Below are 18,764 nucleotides of genomic sequence, written 5' to 3' on the forward strand. Positions count from 1 at the left end.
TAAAATGTCATACCAACAAACTTATGATATATTGCAACCACTTTATTAATATCAAACCATGGGATAAATCCTTTAACAGGAGTATCGATTCACTACCATGAATGTCTACTGATACTTTGGTGTAGTATCATGTTTGATTCTGCCAAAGTATGTGTCATTTACTTTCACTTCCACACATATAAAAACATTTATGTTTCATTAGCTGACAGAACAGCACACAGCCATGTACCTCTTCTTTCTGGTTTAAGTGCATGTAAATGCTCTCATGTACAATGGATTTTTCACCACTCAAAGACTTCATAATACATGAACAGCTTTTCAGTACACTATCTCTGCCCTGTCACTTTTTTTTTTAAATTGAAGAGGAAAAAAAAAAAAAAAGAGCAATACTGTGGTACAAAAGACCTTTTCACAAGGTCCTTCCTGGAGAAATGTTTGTCTGAGAATACAGTTATAGTCCTACAACGAGACTGTAAGCAAGATCATCCTACGAGGACATGGGGGTAGACTCACTCTCCTGGAGAGTTTCTGATCTTATTAAGAATATTTTGACGGAGGCAGAGGTATATAATAAAGACATTTTAGCAGAAGACTCTCCTAGAGAGGTTATTCTGAACATATTTCAATCCCATAATGACTGTAATGAAGACGACGTGATAACTGATTCACTCTGTTGAAGAAGTTTGCATCCAGAAAGACACTCACGATACTGTCATTAAATGCTATTAAATTTTTTTAAGTTTTGTGAAAATATAGAGGCCGGGAAAGCAGAAAAATGTAGCACTAGAACAAAGAATAAGGAAACACTCTTGAAGAATAAACATTGAACACACAAAAATTTTAAATGGTGTCTAATAAATTTTCATGTCAAATCTTTTAACATATAAAATTTTTAAATGGCAACTAATAAATCTTCATGTGAAATCTTTTAACAAAATCCACAGATTATAAAAATTGAATAATCAAAAATGTCTTATGTATAAAGTTTTAAGGGAAAATTTAACTTTCTACATTATTCTCTTTAATCAAACATTGGAAGAATTTTAGTTACTGCTGAGGAGCAGTCACTTGATACATTTCTGAAATAATTCAGTTATGAAAATAATATCATGATTCAGGTTTGGCACAGTAGCGTTCCACCCATCTTTAGTCGTCCACAAATGTTAACCGTCCGGGCCCTTCATTCTTCATCCATCTCCTGTACCTCTTCCATCTAGGGTCATTTGCCAATTTCTTCTTTAATTCTTCCTCTTGCTCTTGTTTGTAGACCTGTAAGTATAAATAACACTAAATGACTTTACAATCCAAAAAGAAACAGTTGCCATGAGCATTATGGCATAATTTACATTTTTCAAATAACTTAGGTAAAAGTTTCCAATGAATGTACTGGTTTGTCTTCTGAAAACCATTCACTAAAAATACTAAGCAATTAATCATTTTAACATTCGGTGTTAAATAAGAACCACCTTTACAGGAAGAACTAGTAATTTTTTGTCACTGATTTCTGGAACCTAGGAATACATTCCTTTCCTCATTGAAATCATATATAAGTTGAGTTTAATGGGCTTAAGATTTCCTCTCTACAACTCATGTCCAAAATTAAAGAATCAACACTTTATATGTAAAATTTAACTGATGACTTTCAGATTTGTTGATCTGAACCAAGGAACAAAATGACCTTACATATATGTTTGTCTCCAAACTAAACTGATATCTATTTTTATCTTCAAAGATAATTATTGGTTTTTCAAAATATTTTTTATTAAAGTTTCTAAAGAAGTCTAAACAAACCATAGAGTTAAAACCTATGAAAACACAGAGAACAAAAAACATCTGCATTTCTGTAACTTTTAGTGGATGTCAACTGAAGCAAAATGGACAAGTTGTCAGAGCCAGTTTCATAGCCACATTAAATTGTAGAAAGAAATGATTTTACTTCTAAATATTAGGAAGTAATGACTAAGATAACCTCACAGTAACATGTTATGATTCACTCCAGAATAGCACTCTAAGAAAGACACAGATTTCAGATTGGGCTGCTTAACATAGTTAAAAGAGAAAACTTTTGAAATAGTTTAGGAGCTAACTAGTGTGTTACCTTCCATTTTTATGTTATTTATAAACAGGCTGAACACACAAGTATCTACTTGGCAAAACATCTGGCAATTTGTAAGTTAAATTACTTAAATATTAATTCAGACCAAAACTTTGCTTTCAGTAAAATCTATTTAGAACATTACCTATAATATGAATGACTATGAAACTAAAAAAAACTAATTTATTTCAGATGTCTTAAGAATTTCACCGTGATCATTTCTTATAGTTACTATATTAACCAATCCATTTTACCCAGAACGTAAAACAATATCATTATGATGAGACAGCTAGTCCCTTTAGCACTGTGGCTAGGTAGCTAATCACCTCAAAGTAATTTTTGTAGCTGACAGTTAGAGAATAAAGCATTTGTTAAAATGTCCAAAAGTTTAGAGATGTTATAGCAAGTCAATTTAATTTAAAAGTAAAATAAAAGTAACTTTCCATATATGTATTAGTTATTGTGTAGAAGATCCTGTGCTCAATTATTTTGAAATGAAGTTATTTCAACAAAATTTCCATTTCTTATTCTCTGTTTTGTTTTGTTTTGTTTTAAATCTCTGTGGTTAGGTTTACAAGACTGGAAGAAAACTTGGGGAAGACCACATTTTAGTTAGTGCAATTAACAAAGTTGTAACATCCTTGCAAACATACATATCACTCCATTGCAGTTTAACACAACAAATTATACAACTCTTAAAGCTTTTTCAGAATTAGTCAATTAAAGTATTTGAAGTTCATCTTTTAAAAAGAGAAATTACAGATTAAAAACCCACTGCCCCACTCCCAAATACAGTCATAATCTCAATAAAAGATCTTTATTCATTATTTAACTCCTGGATTTCAGAAATTTAAATACAATTCTGAGATCCCCTATCATATACCTAATTTTAACTTGGTCAGGAGAATGACATTAAAATCACAGCAGAGTGACTACTCACCTCATAGTTCTCCTTTATCCAGAGCTCCCGTTTAAGAAAAGTTTCTTTCTGATGATCTTCTAGACTATCAAATTGAGACTTTGACATCTTCATAGATTTACGTATGATATATAGTCTCTCTTCTTCTCCATATTCTTTGCCTTTGATGTTAAAATTATAGATCCACCGGCAATACCAGACTATGTATGAGCACAGGTGAAAAGGAGCTAAGATAATTTGAAACAGAAGAAGATCACATATTTGGGGCTTCTGATAGCCTCCCTTTATATCTATTTTACTTTTTATAATGTTCTTTATGATATTCTCCTCCTCGTCACGAATTTCCTCTTTGGACTTTTTGTTTCTGCCTTTTTCTTTGGCTTTTTTGAGCAGTCCCTGCTGCCTGGCGATCTCTGTAGCTTGAATCCGGTACTTGGGCACTGTGGCTAGGTAGCTGATTGCCTTATTGTAGCTATTCCACCAACTGAAAAACTAGAATATTTGACAAAGAAAAATGAGTCATTTTTATTACCAAAATTAATAGATGATAGAGTGTGTTGGTGAATACTACCACCCAAGAAACCCATTATGACTAAAAACAGGGGTCTCAGAGATCCTACTTTGTAAGTAAAAGATGCAATTGAACAATGCCCACATGTACATAGGATTTCAAGGCTGGATAAATAAGGTAAGCTCTGAGCTAAGCCAAAAAACCATTGATCCACACAGAAGATAACCAAAATCAGAGGACTGACTGATGGGATCACAACACACCTGCAGTTTCATATCTTTGCCATTTAGCTCTTCCCTAGATCATAGATCACTGTTAAGAAACCTATTTTTTTTTTCTGGTTTATTTTTGTTGTTGTTGTTAAACTGCAACCTACTTACTAGAGAAAGAATTAAATGGCAAAAACTAGCTAGTAAGGAATTCGTTTAAAAAATTCACAGGGTATATCAGGCAATTATATTCATTCATATTTTCCTAAACCATCCACATATATCATAATAGCACTCCTATTCTGATGAAAGATTCAAATATGTTTGAACTCTACCTATTTGAACAAGAAAACGTTAACATACTTCATAAATGTATTCAACCACAAAAGCTTTTTTTGTAAGAAAAAAACCTGCTCCTCATATTGCAATACCTCCATACATTTCAGTTCCTGTTTACTGAATGAATATAGCAGTTATACCAATAACATCCTGAAATACGATAACAGCAATTATGTTATTTAAAGTAAAAAAGTAAAATTATTCCTGCTCTCCCCTTTGAAAGACTAATAATTCTACAAAAGCTAATACATTTAAAATATACCACTTCCGTCTTCAATAGGAATTCTTTTACCAATTAAACTGAAGAAGTAATTTTCAAACTAGCAAATTGCTTCTTTCTAGTCATTTGACTTGTTCTTTTCCACTAAATGAACACATATTAGGCATGGTTATTTTAATAAAAGGGAAAATTTATTTCAGGCTGAAGTTAGATTTTTGTGATATTTTAAAACAACATAAAAAGTTACTACACCTCTTTTAATCTAATTCAGAGGTTTTCTTTTTTTTATTGTTTTAAAGACAGCAGCTTGCGCTGTTGCCCACGCTAAAGTGCTGTAGCGTGATCATTGCTCACTACAGCCCTGAACTCCTGGGCTCAAGTGATTCTCCCGTCTCTGCCTTCAAAGTAGCTAGGACTACAAGTATACGCCACCACGCCTGGGTAATTTAAAACAATTTTTGTAGGGATGGGGGTCTCACTATGTTGCCCAGGCTGGTCTCAAACTCCTGACCTGAGGCCATCCTTCCACCTCTCAGCCTCCCAAAGTGTTGGGATTATAGGCTGAGCCACTGTGCCCAGCCTACTTCAGTGGTTTTCAACCTAAGCAAAAATGCCATTGGGGGTACATAGGAATGTGTGGGACATTTTGGTTGTTACTATGATGGCAAGCACTAATGACATATGGTGATGGAAGCCAGGACTTGTTAGGTCAGATTAAGGAGTTCAGATTTTCCCGAGTTTAATGAGAAATCATTGAAAAGTTCTACAAAGGTAAATGATATGATCTACTTGACATGATCTACTCTGGCTGTTACATGGAAAATACACTAGAGGGAGCAATGAGAAAGGACCTGGATTTTTTAAGAGTTGTTTTGCAGTCCTTTCCTTTTTTTTTTTTTTGAGACAGAGTCTTGCTGTTCCCCGGGGCTAGAATGCAGTGGCATCATCATAGCTTACTGCAACCTCAAACTCCTGGGCTCAAGTGATACTCCTAACTTCAGCCTCCCAAGTAGGTGGGACTACAGGCCTACGCCACCACACCTGGCTAATTTTTTCTATTTTTAGTAGGGACAGGGTCTTGCTCTTATTCAGGCTGGTCTTGAACTCCTGACCTCAAGCAATTCTCCCAGCTTGGCCTCCCAGAGTGTTGGGATTACAGGTGTGAGCCACCATGCCCAGCCTCTTTTGTATTCTGTAACAACATTCATCATCAATTTCTTAGATTTCCCACTGACAAAGATTCCAATACTGCCAATTGGTTGAATAAATGAATATTTTTCTAATGTAAAAAATTAATCTCAACCAGAAGTAAAATTTTACAAAAAGATACTTGCAGTTCAGTTTTAAGGACTAGCACTAGGCAATGTGCACTCATGCATGTACACACAGATACACATATCCGTCAATACACACCTGAAACACCGAAATAGCACACACGCTGACCAAAATCACTACTCTAACATCTACTTTAGGGGCTAGGCGCCTGCTATAGTAGTGGTAGTAATGGCTGTAGTACTCTTCTGGATGATCCAGCATGTAGTCATAATCTTTTCGTGTTTCTTCATCCTGTAAAATGACAAGATACCCAATTTCATAGGACATTTCATTAAATGGCCTTAGTTTATACTCTGTTAAGTCAAATCTAGAATTTTATAATTATGTAAGATTAATGTGAGCAAAAGAATTGAAACTGTCAAAATCAAAAATTTCCCATTATTCTTTAAAGACATATAAATGTTTCCAGAGCTTTAATACTAGGTATAAAAGCATAATAAAAGTATTTCTCGAACTTCTTGAGTATTGTTAGTCTTCTAGGAAAAATAAAAACACTTTAATAACAATTAAGCATTTTTTAGCTCATGCTGTGGTGCTAATAATGATGTCACCATGTTCCTATAACTTAAGAGCATGCTGACAATTGTTCTCAACTGTTGATTAAAAAAATGTTTATCTCTTGTATATATTCAAAATCATGCTCCAGCCTTGTATAGAAAGTTTTCTGCTGAAAGCAATGATTAAGACAGCAGAAAGTAGGTGAAGCCAATCTGTGCCTACAAAACCGAACTATGCTCACCTCAGAAACGATGAGACATCAATGCAGTACAATGGTCAAAGTCTAGCTTTGTGCCATTGGGCAAATTTTAATTTGCTAAATTAACTTTAATAGCTAAATTTTAGCCTCTCTGAGTCTGACTTTTCTTCATTTACAAAAAGAGATAACAATATCTGCCCCACTGTTTTCACGTTTTTTCTGAATATCAAATGGCAAACATTATATAAAAACATGCTACAAATATATAGTGCTTTACTATTATAACACATTGTCACAGCCTAGTACATAAATGAGGTAACATATAGATCTTTTTTACTCATACAAACTCACTGAAAGAATTATCGCATTCTGAAATGCTGCTCTGAATGTTCACACATAAAACATTTTTTTAAAAAATCTTCTCTAATTCTAATCAATTTCTGACAGGAATAAATGCCAATGTTTTACTGAGCTACATAGGTTGAGAGCTGTTAAACTAGCTTACAATTTGCTCTTTATCCCACACACAAAAAACTTATTTTTCAACTTATCCGATTTCAAAAAAAAAATGCTAAAGATAAAAAGACCAAAAAAATTCTTTACTTGCTATATGTGTGTGCAACAAAAACCATTACAAAAATAAAAATCTTTTTTAACTCAGAGGGTTTCTTTCTAGGATGAAACATTGATAAAGTTGCAGATTCTTAGCTAAATGCATTTCAAATCTAAAATTACTTCCTTGCTACTGCAGACAGATGCTCTATGGTTTGTTTAGGGCATCTTTCTGAGTCCCCCAATATGTACTTTCTCAGATTTAAAACAAGTTGTTTGCTAATGACAAAATCTTCCTTGTATCTAATAAAATCATTATGTATTTTCTATTAAGAATTTTGAATCTGGCTGAGTGAGGTGGCTCACTTGAGGCCAGGAGTTCAAGACCAGCCTGGGCAACATAGTGAGACCTCATCTCTCCCGAAAAAATTTTATTTAAATTAGCCAGGCATGGTGGCATGTACCTGTAGTCCTAGCTAATTGGGACACTGAGGCAGGAGGATCACTTGAGCCCAGGAGTTTAAGGTTGCAGTGAGCTATGATTGTGCCACTGCACTCCATCATGGGCAACAAAGCAAGACCCTATCTCAGAAAAAAAAAAAAAAGGATCTGAATCTGAGTGAGACCATTCTCAGTTCTCCTGCATTCATTACACTCAAAATATGTTTTACTGCTTACTGATATATGAAACTATATAAACTATTGATAGTATCTGGTTTAATTAGATATGAATATATTTAAAGATTATTTCATGGCACTACATGGAGCGTCAAAATGAGAAGTGCCAATTATATATGGAGGAGTGAGCTCAGGTGATATTATTCTCAAATTCACTCCTTGTATGTTCTCTTCCATGAGAAAGGATTTTCTTGTGGCAACTGCCATATGTCTCAACTGTCAATCATCATATTCCAGAGCTTCTAAACTAGAAAGCATAGAACTTTGTAGAGATGATACACACAGTCCTGAAGACTACAGCCCATGTCTCTCGAGGTGTCTCATTTTGAGTGCTTCCAGATACCCCTTCGAGAACTTTTCCATTCTCCCTCTACTTTTTGCCTTTGGGCTAATTTTATAGAAATGTCCTGTTTTGAGCCTGAAATTCCTGAGTTTTAACTCAGCCCCCCATCTCGACAGATGCCTTTTGCAATGTATTTCTTCCAATACGATTGTTCTTGCTCCAACCAGATTACATATATTAAATAGTTTGGAAACTAAATGCCACACTGACAGCAGATTCCTGCAATCCTCCAGCATCGCTGTCTATGCTGAGCCCTTATGCCCTGGCAGTCTGTGCTCCCTCTCATTGACACGCACAGCAAGGTCTCTGAGTGTCACTGAAATCTTGTGTGTGGACATCATGTTTCCAATGGCTGCCTTCTCTTTTTTGTTCTCTTATCTCAGTGAGGGTCACATTACATAGAATGCAGATATCATCCCTCCTCAAAACATTTCACCCAGGTCTTACACCAGGATCAGTATCTTCTCACTGGTTTCTAGATTTGTGACTTCACCAAGTCCTGAACTCTTTTAACAGTATGGTCAATTCATGTTCCAACACAAGCTACTCCAAAATATATACTGTGTGTCTGGTCTCTCTACGCAAAGCAGAGCCTGTGGGGTCTATTCAGGGCCACCTAGTGAGTCCTCATACCACCTAATTCCTGCGAAAGGTCTCAGAGCCATGTCTGACTTCTCTTTTGATGGTTTTCTTTTCCTTGAGGTCACCATAAGTTTATGACCCTGTTTTGGTCACAATTAGAGACTAGAAAGTTGGCCACTTCCTTGTAGCATTTATTCAACTTATTTAATCTTCACTCTAGGGCTTATAGCTTTCTCTCCAGAATGAATAAAATGATCTTTAGGGTGAGGCATGCATACACTTCAGAAAGTATTCAAAGTCAGCACAAATTGGTAAAAGTTAGGAGTTCTTAACAGCTTAAGTCAAAATCCTACTCTTGAGTAACCTACAAAGATTAGAATCAACCTAGTAACAAGAGGATACCAGAAATATTAGCAAAGAAAAGACAGAATAAGGAGGACCATTTTTCTTTCTGGAACTCAATTAGAGAGCAAAGGTACATTCTTATTTTAAGACAATATATTTATTTTTTTCTCCTACTTATTGTGGAACTAGAGTAGCCCCACAAGTTTTGGTTTTTTTAATCTCGAATGCTTCCCCACGGCCAAAGTTAAAACTTCCTTTGCATGCAGCAAGGCCTCCACAACAGGCCCAAACTCACCTACCTAGTAACATCTCTTAGCACGCTCCCCTCTTTTACCCATAGCAAACACTCAGATAGCAAGTTCTAGAATTTGGTGTGTTCTTCCAATACAACATGCTTTTTCCTACCTACATCTTTGAACATATAATTCTCTCTAACTTGAAGTCGATCCCTTTCTTCCAAACTCATGAGCTTCTATTAATCCTTTAGGACATAAATGTTACTGCCTCAGAGTTAGACCACTCTTATTACACTTAGTACCTATTTTTTATAGCACTTATCACATTGTAATCATCAGTTTTTTTCTTTTCCTTGAATGAAAATTTCTAGAAGATAGGTAGGGTGACTCATTAATCTCTGTATATTCAAGGCCTAGCACAGTGCCTGGCATCCAGTAACTGTCATTTCAAAAATGAGTAGAATTTTATAAAGGTTTTCCTTCACTATATACATCTCTCCAGCCACACAGGCGTCCATCTCACCAGCAAGGCTAGATGGGTGATTATGTCACAAAAACTTCAGCTTAGCAGAAATGACTGCTTGAACTCATAGCTTATGAAAATATGCTACTTTGGCTAAAATAGCTTAAACCTTAAAACAGTTTAATTATCTTACCTTTCAATAAGGTAGTACTTTTTCTTTCAGCAATTTTGTGGATCTTAAGGTCCCAGAGTCTGGAGATTCCAACTTCTTTCCAAAACCAAAACCTTTATACTTGTTTCTTCCTCCTCTCTGTCCTGAGCCTTGACAAGCAGGGCAATAAACTCCTTGTTTCTAATCTCTACAGGAATAAATGGTGCTTCTGCTGGTGTCCACTCCATTCCCAATCCTCTTGGGCTTATGCAGGAGGACTGGAACATAGCCACCAATATCTAGATCAAAAGTGAACAAGAGGAAACCCACAAGCAAAGAGAGCACTGAATCCTTCCTTCTCTTATGAAAATGATCATCCCTCCTCCCCAGAGGCAAAATATATTATGCTCTTGCCTTTGAAGGAAATCATAAATTGCAATAATTTGATATTGCAGCCAGCTTTACATTAAAAATTTTCTATTATACCGAGTATAGAAACCATTTTCAAATGGTAAAGGCCAGGAATCAAGAATATATGAAAATGTAATAATGTTGTATTTATTCTTAAAAACATATATTAATCCTATGTTTAAAAGAAACACACACACACACACACACACGCATACACAAATGATCCTTCAAAAAAAATAACCCCTGCTTCCCTAAATTTTTTTCTGGGCCATTATATCCTACTAAAGAGGAAGAAAATTAACTGCTATCAGTTTCATTTCTTTTCTCGTTCCCTGCCCACCAGTCACTAGTGCAACTATCTTGTCATATGTCTTCTCTTCTCATTCTGCATGTAGTCTCAACAATTTCCTTGATTTGGTATATTACCTCTGTTTTCCCTGGTTCCTGCTATTTTCAACTATGTCCTCAACATTTTCTAAATGTTAACATAAGTATTTCAAATTCAACACGTTCAAAAACCAAACCTGCTCTTCTGTGTTTCAGTTAGTACTATAATCATCTACTTCATCACCTGAGCTTTTAAAAACCTTAGTCATTTTCAGTCCAGCAAATAATGATATAGAGCATTAAGCCTTGTGTTGAACACAAAGGAGGATAAAAGGACATATAAGACAAGGTCTTGGCCTCAAGAACCCTCCCATCTAGAAGAAGAGAAGCAAGAAAAGCACAATTAAATGTGCTGAGGAACAGGGAACTAACACTGCCTGGGACCTGGCAATGGGATTCACAGAAGAGATGAAATGAGAGCTGGATCTTAAAAGGCAAGTAAGGTATGGTGAGACTTGTTGCAGGCAAAGAAAACAGCAGGTGTTAAGGTACAGAAGCAGCAAAGAATATGATGGATAAGGTGAAGTTTAAGCACTGGGGAGATTTAGAAGAAAGGGGTAGTAAATGTAGCTAGGAAGGTAAATCTGGATAAGAACTGTAGAGGATCCTGGATGCTACACCAAAGTTAGGATGTTATCATCTGTGCTATTCAAAAACAAAATGTTTTCAAGTATGAGAACAACAGCATTGTGTAGAAGTGTGTATTTTTGAAAGACAGCTCTAGTAGTATTGTAAAAAATGGGATGAGGGAGAAATAGATTTTAGCAGCTAAGAAATCAAATAAATTGAACTTAATCAAAGGAGATACTGGGCATGATACCAAAGTTTCTAATTAGAGTTACTGTGTGGACCATGTTACTCACCACGATAAAGAATACAGGAAGAGGATAGCAAGTTTAGAGAAGATGCAATAAAAAAATTGTGGAAGACTTTGAAAAAGGAAAGGAAAAAAATATCCTTTCAATTCCTGGAGCCTCTAAGGATCATCTATTCCTATAGGAGACCATGTTTGTTTGTCTTTCACTAACCTGCTTTTTAACTCTGTAGAGACAGAAGTAACATGTAGAAAATTAGAAATAGTGCAAATAATTCCTGCTCACAGAAAGACAAATTGTGTTTGGTGGAATGCAACTGATTATTGCCTTGCAGATACTGGCCAGTTTTACAAGCATTTCAGTATTCCCTATCTGACTACAAATGTGTGGCATTTTTTCTCTTTTGAACTAGTTTTAATAAGTTCCCTCATTAATGAATGAGTTAAATAAAATCTCTGACACATGTTCATTTTGTATTTGCATGAGAATCATGATTATATCCTCCTTTAGAGTTTACATTTTAACAAAGATAACAAGATTGATTTCAGACATGTCTAATTGTGGGTACCTGTGCTACAGACAGGAGGCAGTTGAAAATATGAGCCTGGAGAACATGCAGGTTTTCGAGTTGTCAGCTTAAAAGCAGTGGCTGAAGTCAAGGATATATTAATAGTTGAGGTTTGTCAGGAAGAACTTAGAAAATAAAAAAGAAGAGTACACAAAGGACAGAACTCCCTGGAAAAGCAATGTTTAAGGTGTTGGCAGAGGAAATGGAGACTATAAAGACTGAAAAGGATAAGAGAAACAGGAGAGGACTGCCATCAGCGAAGTCTGGGAGGAACACCTTAGCAACGGTCCCCAACCTTTTCGGCACCAGGGACCGGTTTCATGGAATCATGGAAGACAATTTTTCCATGGGCCTGAGAGCGGGGGTGGGGGGAGCGGGCGGGCATGGCATGTGATGGGGAGCAGCTGTAAATACAGATGAAACTTTGTTCCTTGCCTGCTGCTCATCTCCTGCTGTGGGCCCCATTCCTAACAGGCCACAGACCAGTATGGTCCACGGCCCAGGTGTTGGGGTCTGCAGCCTTAAAGAACTAAATGGTCGACAATATCACATGCCACAAGAGTTCCCATAGAAAGGAGAAATGAAGAGCAGCTATCAGATCTGGTGATTAGAGTGTCATTGCTCACCTTAAAGAAACAGTTCCAGGCTGGTCGCAGTGGCTCATGCCTGGAATCCTAGCACTTCGGGAGGCAGAGGCAGGAGGATCACTTGAGACCAGGAGTTCAAGACCAGCCTGTGCAACATAGCAAGACCCTGTCTCTACAAAAATTGAAAAATTAGCTGGGCATGGTGATGCACACCTGTAGTCTCAGCTACTTGGGAGGGCGAGGCAGGAGGATTGCTTAAGCCCAGGAGTTTGAGGTTACAGTGAGCTATGATGCTGCCACTGTACTCTAGCCCGGGCAATAGAGTGAGACTCTATCTCAAAAAAAGAAAAAAAAAACAGTTGCAATACATGTGCTGGTACACATGTCAGTCTATAAACAGCTTGAATGAAAGGGAGATGAGAAAGTAAAGACAGTGAACAGTGAAGAAAGAAGAAAAATGTGAGTGTAGCTTTTAAAGAAGCAAAATCAAGTGAAAAGAATGGGAAATGAACAAACAGATTCTCAGGTTACAAAAGAGGAATGATGAGATTCCAGAAAATGACAGTGGAAATAAAATGAGTTCAGTCAAGAATATCTACTTGCCCTCCCCAACCCTATCTCAATATTGCTTCCCCCAGAATTTTCTTTCTGAAACAAACACAAGATTGTGTCATTTTTCCACTTTATACTTCTGGTAACTATTCAAATTCCTGAACACAGCTTAAAGGCTTGTTCATCATCTGATTCCAAATTATGTTCCAATCTCCTTGGTCTCGCTCCCATGTACCTCACAGGCTTCCAACCTAGAAGAAAATACCCTAAAGTCTATAAAAAATGCAGTAAGAGTCTTTGTGCTCTTCTGAATGTCTTAAAATGTTCCATTTACCCATAATAAATCTGCACAAGCTACATTAAAATGTCAATTGTTCAGTCTCTGACTGGAATTATATCAACTTAGTGGTTTTGGGGTTGATCAAGAGCTCTGATTTGTTGTTGATGACATTTGTCAGGTAGTCATAGCACCAGAATCAAATACATCTGGGATGTAATCAACCTCGGCCCTAAAGTAGGGAATAACAGCTGAAATTAAGGAATCAGTAAAAAATAAACACTAATGGGTTCACGGCAGAAATAGGAAGTGTGACACATATGCTACCATACCCTTCTTCTGGGCCCACAGGAGAAATCACTATCAAACATGTCACTCTTTCCTACTAAATTCAGAAAAGGTCTCAAAACACTTACAAGGGTTCTAGGTAGTCATGACCAATCAGAGCTGGCATATGAAATAGAAGCTATCTGTCATCCACGGTATATAAATTCACTTAATTTGGTTGTTTATCAGCATCACAACTGTAATAGAAATGTATATAATTTTACAATAGTTTTATGAATACTCAATTATTATGAATTACTAATTGAAATCTGGATGATGCTGAAAAAGAATAGTAATATTAATAAGTGCAGTTAATTTTTTCCCCCAAAACAAGAGTCCCTGGGAGAAATATGATAAAAGTGTGATCAATGGTGGAGAAAATTTTCAGTACTATAATACCACATCAAACTACATCTCATTCCTGGGACAAGCCTTGCACACTCATGACTCCGTGTTTCTGCTGATCAAGTTTTCCTTCTACCAGAAATGTCCCTTCACTGTCAACCTTGGTGACTTTGCTCTAGATCAGCTCAAAGAGTACATTCTTCTCCAATCCAAGAAGACATAATTGCTTCCTCTCAGTGCTGCAATATAATCTGCACATACTTTTATTATATAACTTAAATAAATAATAACCAAACAATAAGTATCTGTCTCCCTTGTTATATTAAAGTCAGGAACTGTTCCTTTTCCACTGTTATGGTCTCCTTCCAGCACCTATGTCAGTATCAGTTAAAGGAAGGACTGAATAAGAGAATATACTAAAGAATGAACACTAAACAGTAACATAACAGGACAGGTGGTTCAGAATTGAAACCATCCCACGTTTTTGCCAAAATCTTCCTAAGTGCTAAAGCCCTGCCACATCAATCAGACTGATAAAAAGAAACTAAAGTGTTCCTTGTAATGCCTCCCTTCCAAGAGAAGTCTGGAGTAAAAGGCTTTCTACAGGTTCCTTTCATTTATCAGATGAACTTTATGCCAGCAACATTCCTAAGACCTTTTCTATGTTCTTATCTTATGATCTTGCAAAATTCTGTCAAATTCTACACTTTCTCATTTTCTACCAATCATAGTGTTTCTAAGTGCATCCTTTCCAGTTGTTCCCTCATCTGCTTATTTCTATGCCATTTCTCACATTTCATCGACTTCATCCAATTTTTATCTACATTCAAAAACAATTATTGTTCTCACTTAAAAGCCCTCAGAACATTAAAAGTAAAAGTGCAATTTTTCTCTCATCAAGGAATTTTTCATTTATAACCATCCAATTTACTTATCTATACCACTCTAAAATTACAATTAATTTGGGTTAAATAGCAAAGTAGGCTGCACATAACAATGTCAAAATGGCAAGATCCACTTTCAATTTCCATTCTATCTGAATCTGTCTGCAGATAGGAGTTTTTTGTTAACATTAGTTATCTGATGTGCCAGACACTGTGCTAGGTGCTACAGATATACACACAAAAAATAAGGCGCCTGGTTTAGTAGAGAGGGGCAGAGCTACTCAGGCTTTACAGTGCAGTGTGATAAGTGCTATAGCCACATTAAAAACACATAAACAGGACTAGATTGTTCTACCTCATGAGATCCAATGTTGACACAGAGAGTGAAAGTCCACTTACTTAACTTCCAAAGTCCATGAATTCCCTGAATCCCCAATAGTCAAATACACTAAATACTACTGCATTGTCTTAATTTATAAAACAGTGTGTGAAATCTGCAGTCCCGCTGAGATCTGAAATCATAAGTTCTTTGGGAATGTGAACTAAGCATCTGACCAGTGCCCTTTTCCTTCCATTTTCACCCATCCTTCTTTTTCTGGTTTTCCTCAACCTCTCCATGCACAAGTAGACTCTTCTGTTGCTAAAATAGTAATGCCCAAGTGTCACACCTTCCTGTCTTAGCAACTGTATCTAAATCATGTTAGTGTGCTTATTTTTTAACAACCATCTAAAAAACCTCTCAAAAGGGCATTTCTTTAACCAAAGTAACCTCAGAGTCATAAATCCACTAATGTTTTACACAAATACAGTTTCCATTTTGGTGATACATTAATTATCAACATTCAGAGACAGGTTTCTGCATCCCCTTCTTATCCCAGAGCCACTGGAACTCAACTTCTTCCACTCTTTCATCTGACCTGTTCTTAGCAAAAGCCACCTGGACCTCTTACCCTTCACAAGCCCTCTCTACAGCCTAAAGATACAATCCAAGCAAAACACTGGTTACATCCCCACTGCCTCAATGGGATAATTTGGAAGGCTGAGGCCCTCCAAATTGGATGACCCCAGTTCACTGTATCTTTGCTTCACACAGAAATGATAAACTTCCTCACAATTCTCCATTATGACAGAAATAAAATCAGACCACCCTGTTGGTTTTCAATAACTTCTCCCACACACAGCAAGTCAAAATCCTTTTCCTTATCCCAGGAGAGGGCATCTGCAATGAAGTAAACAGTTCCTGGAGGTGCTCCACTTGGAAGGTGAATCCCGGTCCATCTCTATAAATTTAAAATGGGAGTTTTCATAGAGTTCTGCTAGGTCTGATTTTCAAGGGCCCAAACTGTCCCCACACATTCCTTTTCTCTCTCGGATAATTTCCATAGTAATACAGTGTGGGGGAGGGAGTCTGGGGGTGCTACAGAACACTCCCCTCACTCCCTCCTCCGTCAGTACAACCCCATTTCTAGTTCCCTATTCCAAGGTATTTGCACTATCACAAACCTGTCAGACTCAAGGGTACAAGTGTCACTTTCTCCAGACATAGTAGTCTTTGATTGCCTAAAAGTTCCTTGTTCTTGAGTGGACAAATTATTTCATCTAGTTTTTTATTAGCTGACAAATCAGGGCTAAACTTTAGGGGTAGAAACTTTTAGAGACAACCATACAGGTCCACCAAATTTGTCTCTTCAAAAAAAAAATAGCAACAATGTTTAGTGACCCGGGATCCCTCTCAGCAAGAATTTCTCTACGGTACTACTCCTACCCTCTAACCTTAGCACTTGTTTTCAAAGTTCTTACCAACATGATCGCCATTCTCATGGCAAACCTACTCATCCCTAACCCCACAAAGCAACAACCGGCAGTGTCTCTGCTGCCTTCTCTTCTGGAAGTTCTCTATCTTGGGCCCCTTATGCACCAGCAGGGTTTGAAGCACCACCAGCAGGGCTTCTGGCTGACTGCAAAAAACACAGGTTGGGGCTTCTTCATATGCTGGGGTGCCCTGGATGGAGACAGTTATTTCCCATTTTTCTGAAGTCTGTCCTCATTCTTTACCCTAAGTAATGGGCAACAAAGCCCTCTGGCCTCAGCACACACTTTCCCAGTTCCCCACCCATACATCAGTTAACTGTCAATAAGAATTACGATCTCACTAATGCTAGTGAGAATTTAATGAACTAGAGACACTCATTTCGTGATTCCAAACTGTCCAAACTGCTCTGGAAAGTATGAATGAAGTCATTAACTCCTTGACTCAGTATTTTCAGCTCTGGAAAGCTAATGTGGAGAAACAGTCCATGGTTAAATTATAGTATAACCACTCCAAGTACAGTCATTAAAAGCAGACGATACAGCAACGTGGAAAACTTTGCCTCAAAATCAAAAGACTAGAAAGAAAGACTTTACAACTACAATTGCTGATGCAATAGTATGAAGGGGCCTTGAGGCCATCAACTATTATTTATAGTTTGTTATTTCTCATATGGTTTAATCTTTGCAGTAGTAGAATAAAAAAGCATCAGCTATATTTCCCCATCCTCATACCCACAGGATGCAATAAAACCTCTGTCAAATGAGATGTGAACACATAGTCACAAAATATTTCCTACTAGAAATTCTCAAAGTCTTGCACCTCAAGCCATTAATCACCTATTTATGAGTGCTACATAGGGGGGTTCGCACACTTATTACTTAATCCCCATAATAACCCTGTGAGGGTATCATGGTCTTAATTTTGCATATGAAGAAACAGCTATTCTGGCATATTAAGTCCCTACTATGGTCATATAGACGTGTCAGAGCCAAGAATCAAACATCCAGTCTTCTCACTGGTTTTTCATTGTTCTTAGTGTTTTCCAAGTTCCTTAAACCCAAGCTATTATAAATGTCATCATTAATACTATCCCTAGAAACCAAGTTCCTGTCAAATTGACATGATCACAGTGTCACTCAATACTGAAGACCTTTCCCGTGTCCTATGCCAGATTCTAGTAATAATAACCACCCTGCTTTGCAAGTACGAACTGCACGTTATTAAAATATTTTCACACAAGTTTAAGATGCCCAAAGCTTTGCATAACACTGTCTCAAAAACGAGGAAGGGGCTGGCTGACCCTCCAGGGCCCAGGGCTGTTCCCATGCCGGTCTGTGGGCTGACTCGGCTCTTTCCCAGGGCCACGTGGCAAACGTGAGCACCCTAAAGGTCGCGGAGGCCACTCGCTGCGCGTTCCGGGGGCCGAGGGCGCGGCGCCGCGCATTTCCCGCGGCCGGTCCTCGAAGACTATCTGCGCCCACAGGCCTCACCTTGAGAGTCTCGTAGGCGGTCGCCACCAGCAGAAAAGCCTCCTCGGCGCTCTGCGGCGTCCGCCCCGAGCCCTCGTCGCCGGGCTCGGGCCGATAGCGGTCGGGGTGGTAGCGCCGGGCCAGCTGGCGGTAGGCCCGCGCGATCTCCGCCTTGCCGGCCGAGCGGCTCACGCCCAGCACCTCGTAGCAGTCCCGCGTGCCGCAGTACAGCCCCTCCACCAGGGCCCCCGCCGGCCGCGCCCGCAGCAGCACCAGCAGCAGCAGGGGCGACAGCAGCACCGACCAGCGCCGGCCGGCAGCCTCGGCTCCCCGGCGTGGAACAAGCGGCGCCGCCATCCCGGCGTCGCAGGCGGCTCGGCCACCCCAGCGGCTCTCCAGCGCTCCGCCGGGCGCCGGGCTCGGCCGCCAGACCCCGCTCCACCTCAGCAACGGGCGCCTCCGCGCACGCGCACAGGGGCGGCCGCGGCAACCGCTTCCTTTCCAACGCGTTGCCAGGGGAGAAGGACGCCGCAGCCCCGGGCCGCTTCCGGTCTGCCAGGAAAGGCCTCCCTAGGCCCAGCAGCCGGGAGATTTGTTCTCCGTCGGACCGTCCTGGAGGATGTCCGTGCGTCCCGGGCTCACTTAGCCAGTGTG

At 38.5% G+C, this 18,764-nt stretch overlaps 1 protein-coding gene across 2 annotated transcripts; it reads right to left on the reverse strand.

Annotated features, from left to right (window-relative positions):
- Positions 1-833: 833 nt before the first annotated feature.
- On the reverse strand, positions 834-18,535 carry LOC123646540 (dnaJ homolog subfamily C member 25). 2 transcript variants are annotated; one of them, XM_045563629.1, is made up of 4 exons: positions 18,132-18,535; positions 5,707-5,859; positions 3,036-3,506; positions 834-1,269 (listed from the first exon to the last, which is right to left on the reverse strand). In XM_045563629.1, exons 1-4 carry the CDS (start codon positions 18,465-18,467, stop codon positions 1,147-1,149), a joined length of 1,083 nt encoding a protein of 360 aa, XP_045419585.1. In that variant the 5' UTR covers positions 18,468-18,535; the 3' UTR covers positions 834-1,146. The 2 variants fall into 2 exon arrangements, with proteins under 2 accessions (XP_045419585.1, XP_045419586.1); XM_045563630.1 differs by lacking the exon at positions 5,707-5,859 and having other exon boundaries at positions 18,132-18,492.
- Positions 18,536-18,764: the final 229 nt, after the last annotated feature.

Source organism: Lemur catta, chromosome 10 (assembly GCF_020740605.2).
Source record: "Lemur catta isolate mLemCat1 chromosome 10, mLemCat1.pri, whole genome shotgun sequence".
In the NCBI taxonomy this organism is placed as follows: Eukaryota; Metazoa; Chordata; class Mammalia; order Primates; family Lemuridae; genus Lemur; species Lemur catta.

What these genes read in the sequence shown, in the direction of transcription:
- LOC123646540 (XM_045563629.1), bottom strand. Translation starts at nt 18,467, where the DNA reads ATGGCGGCGCCGCTTGTTCCACGCCGGGGAGCCGAGGCTGCCGGCCGG. An exon ending in CCGCCTACGAGACTCTCAAG is followed by an intron (nt 5,860 to 18,131) that starts GTGAGGCCTGTG and finishes GTCATTTTACAG; the next exon opens with GATGAAGAAACACGAAAAGA. An exon ending in GTGCTATTTCGGTGTTTCAG is followed by an intron (nt 3,507 to 5,706) that starts GTGTGTATTGAC and finishes CAAATATTCTAG; the next exon opens with TTTTTCAGTTGGTGGAATAG.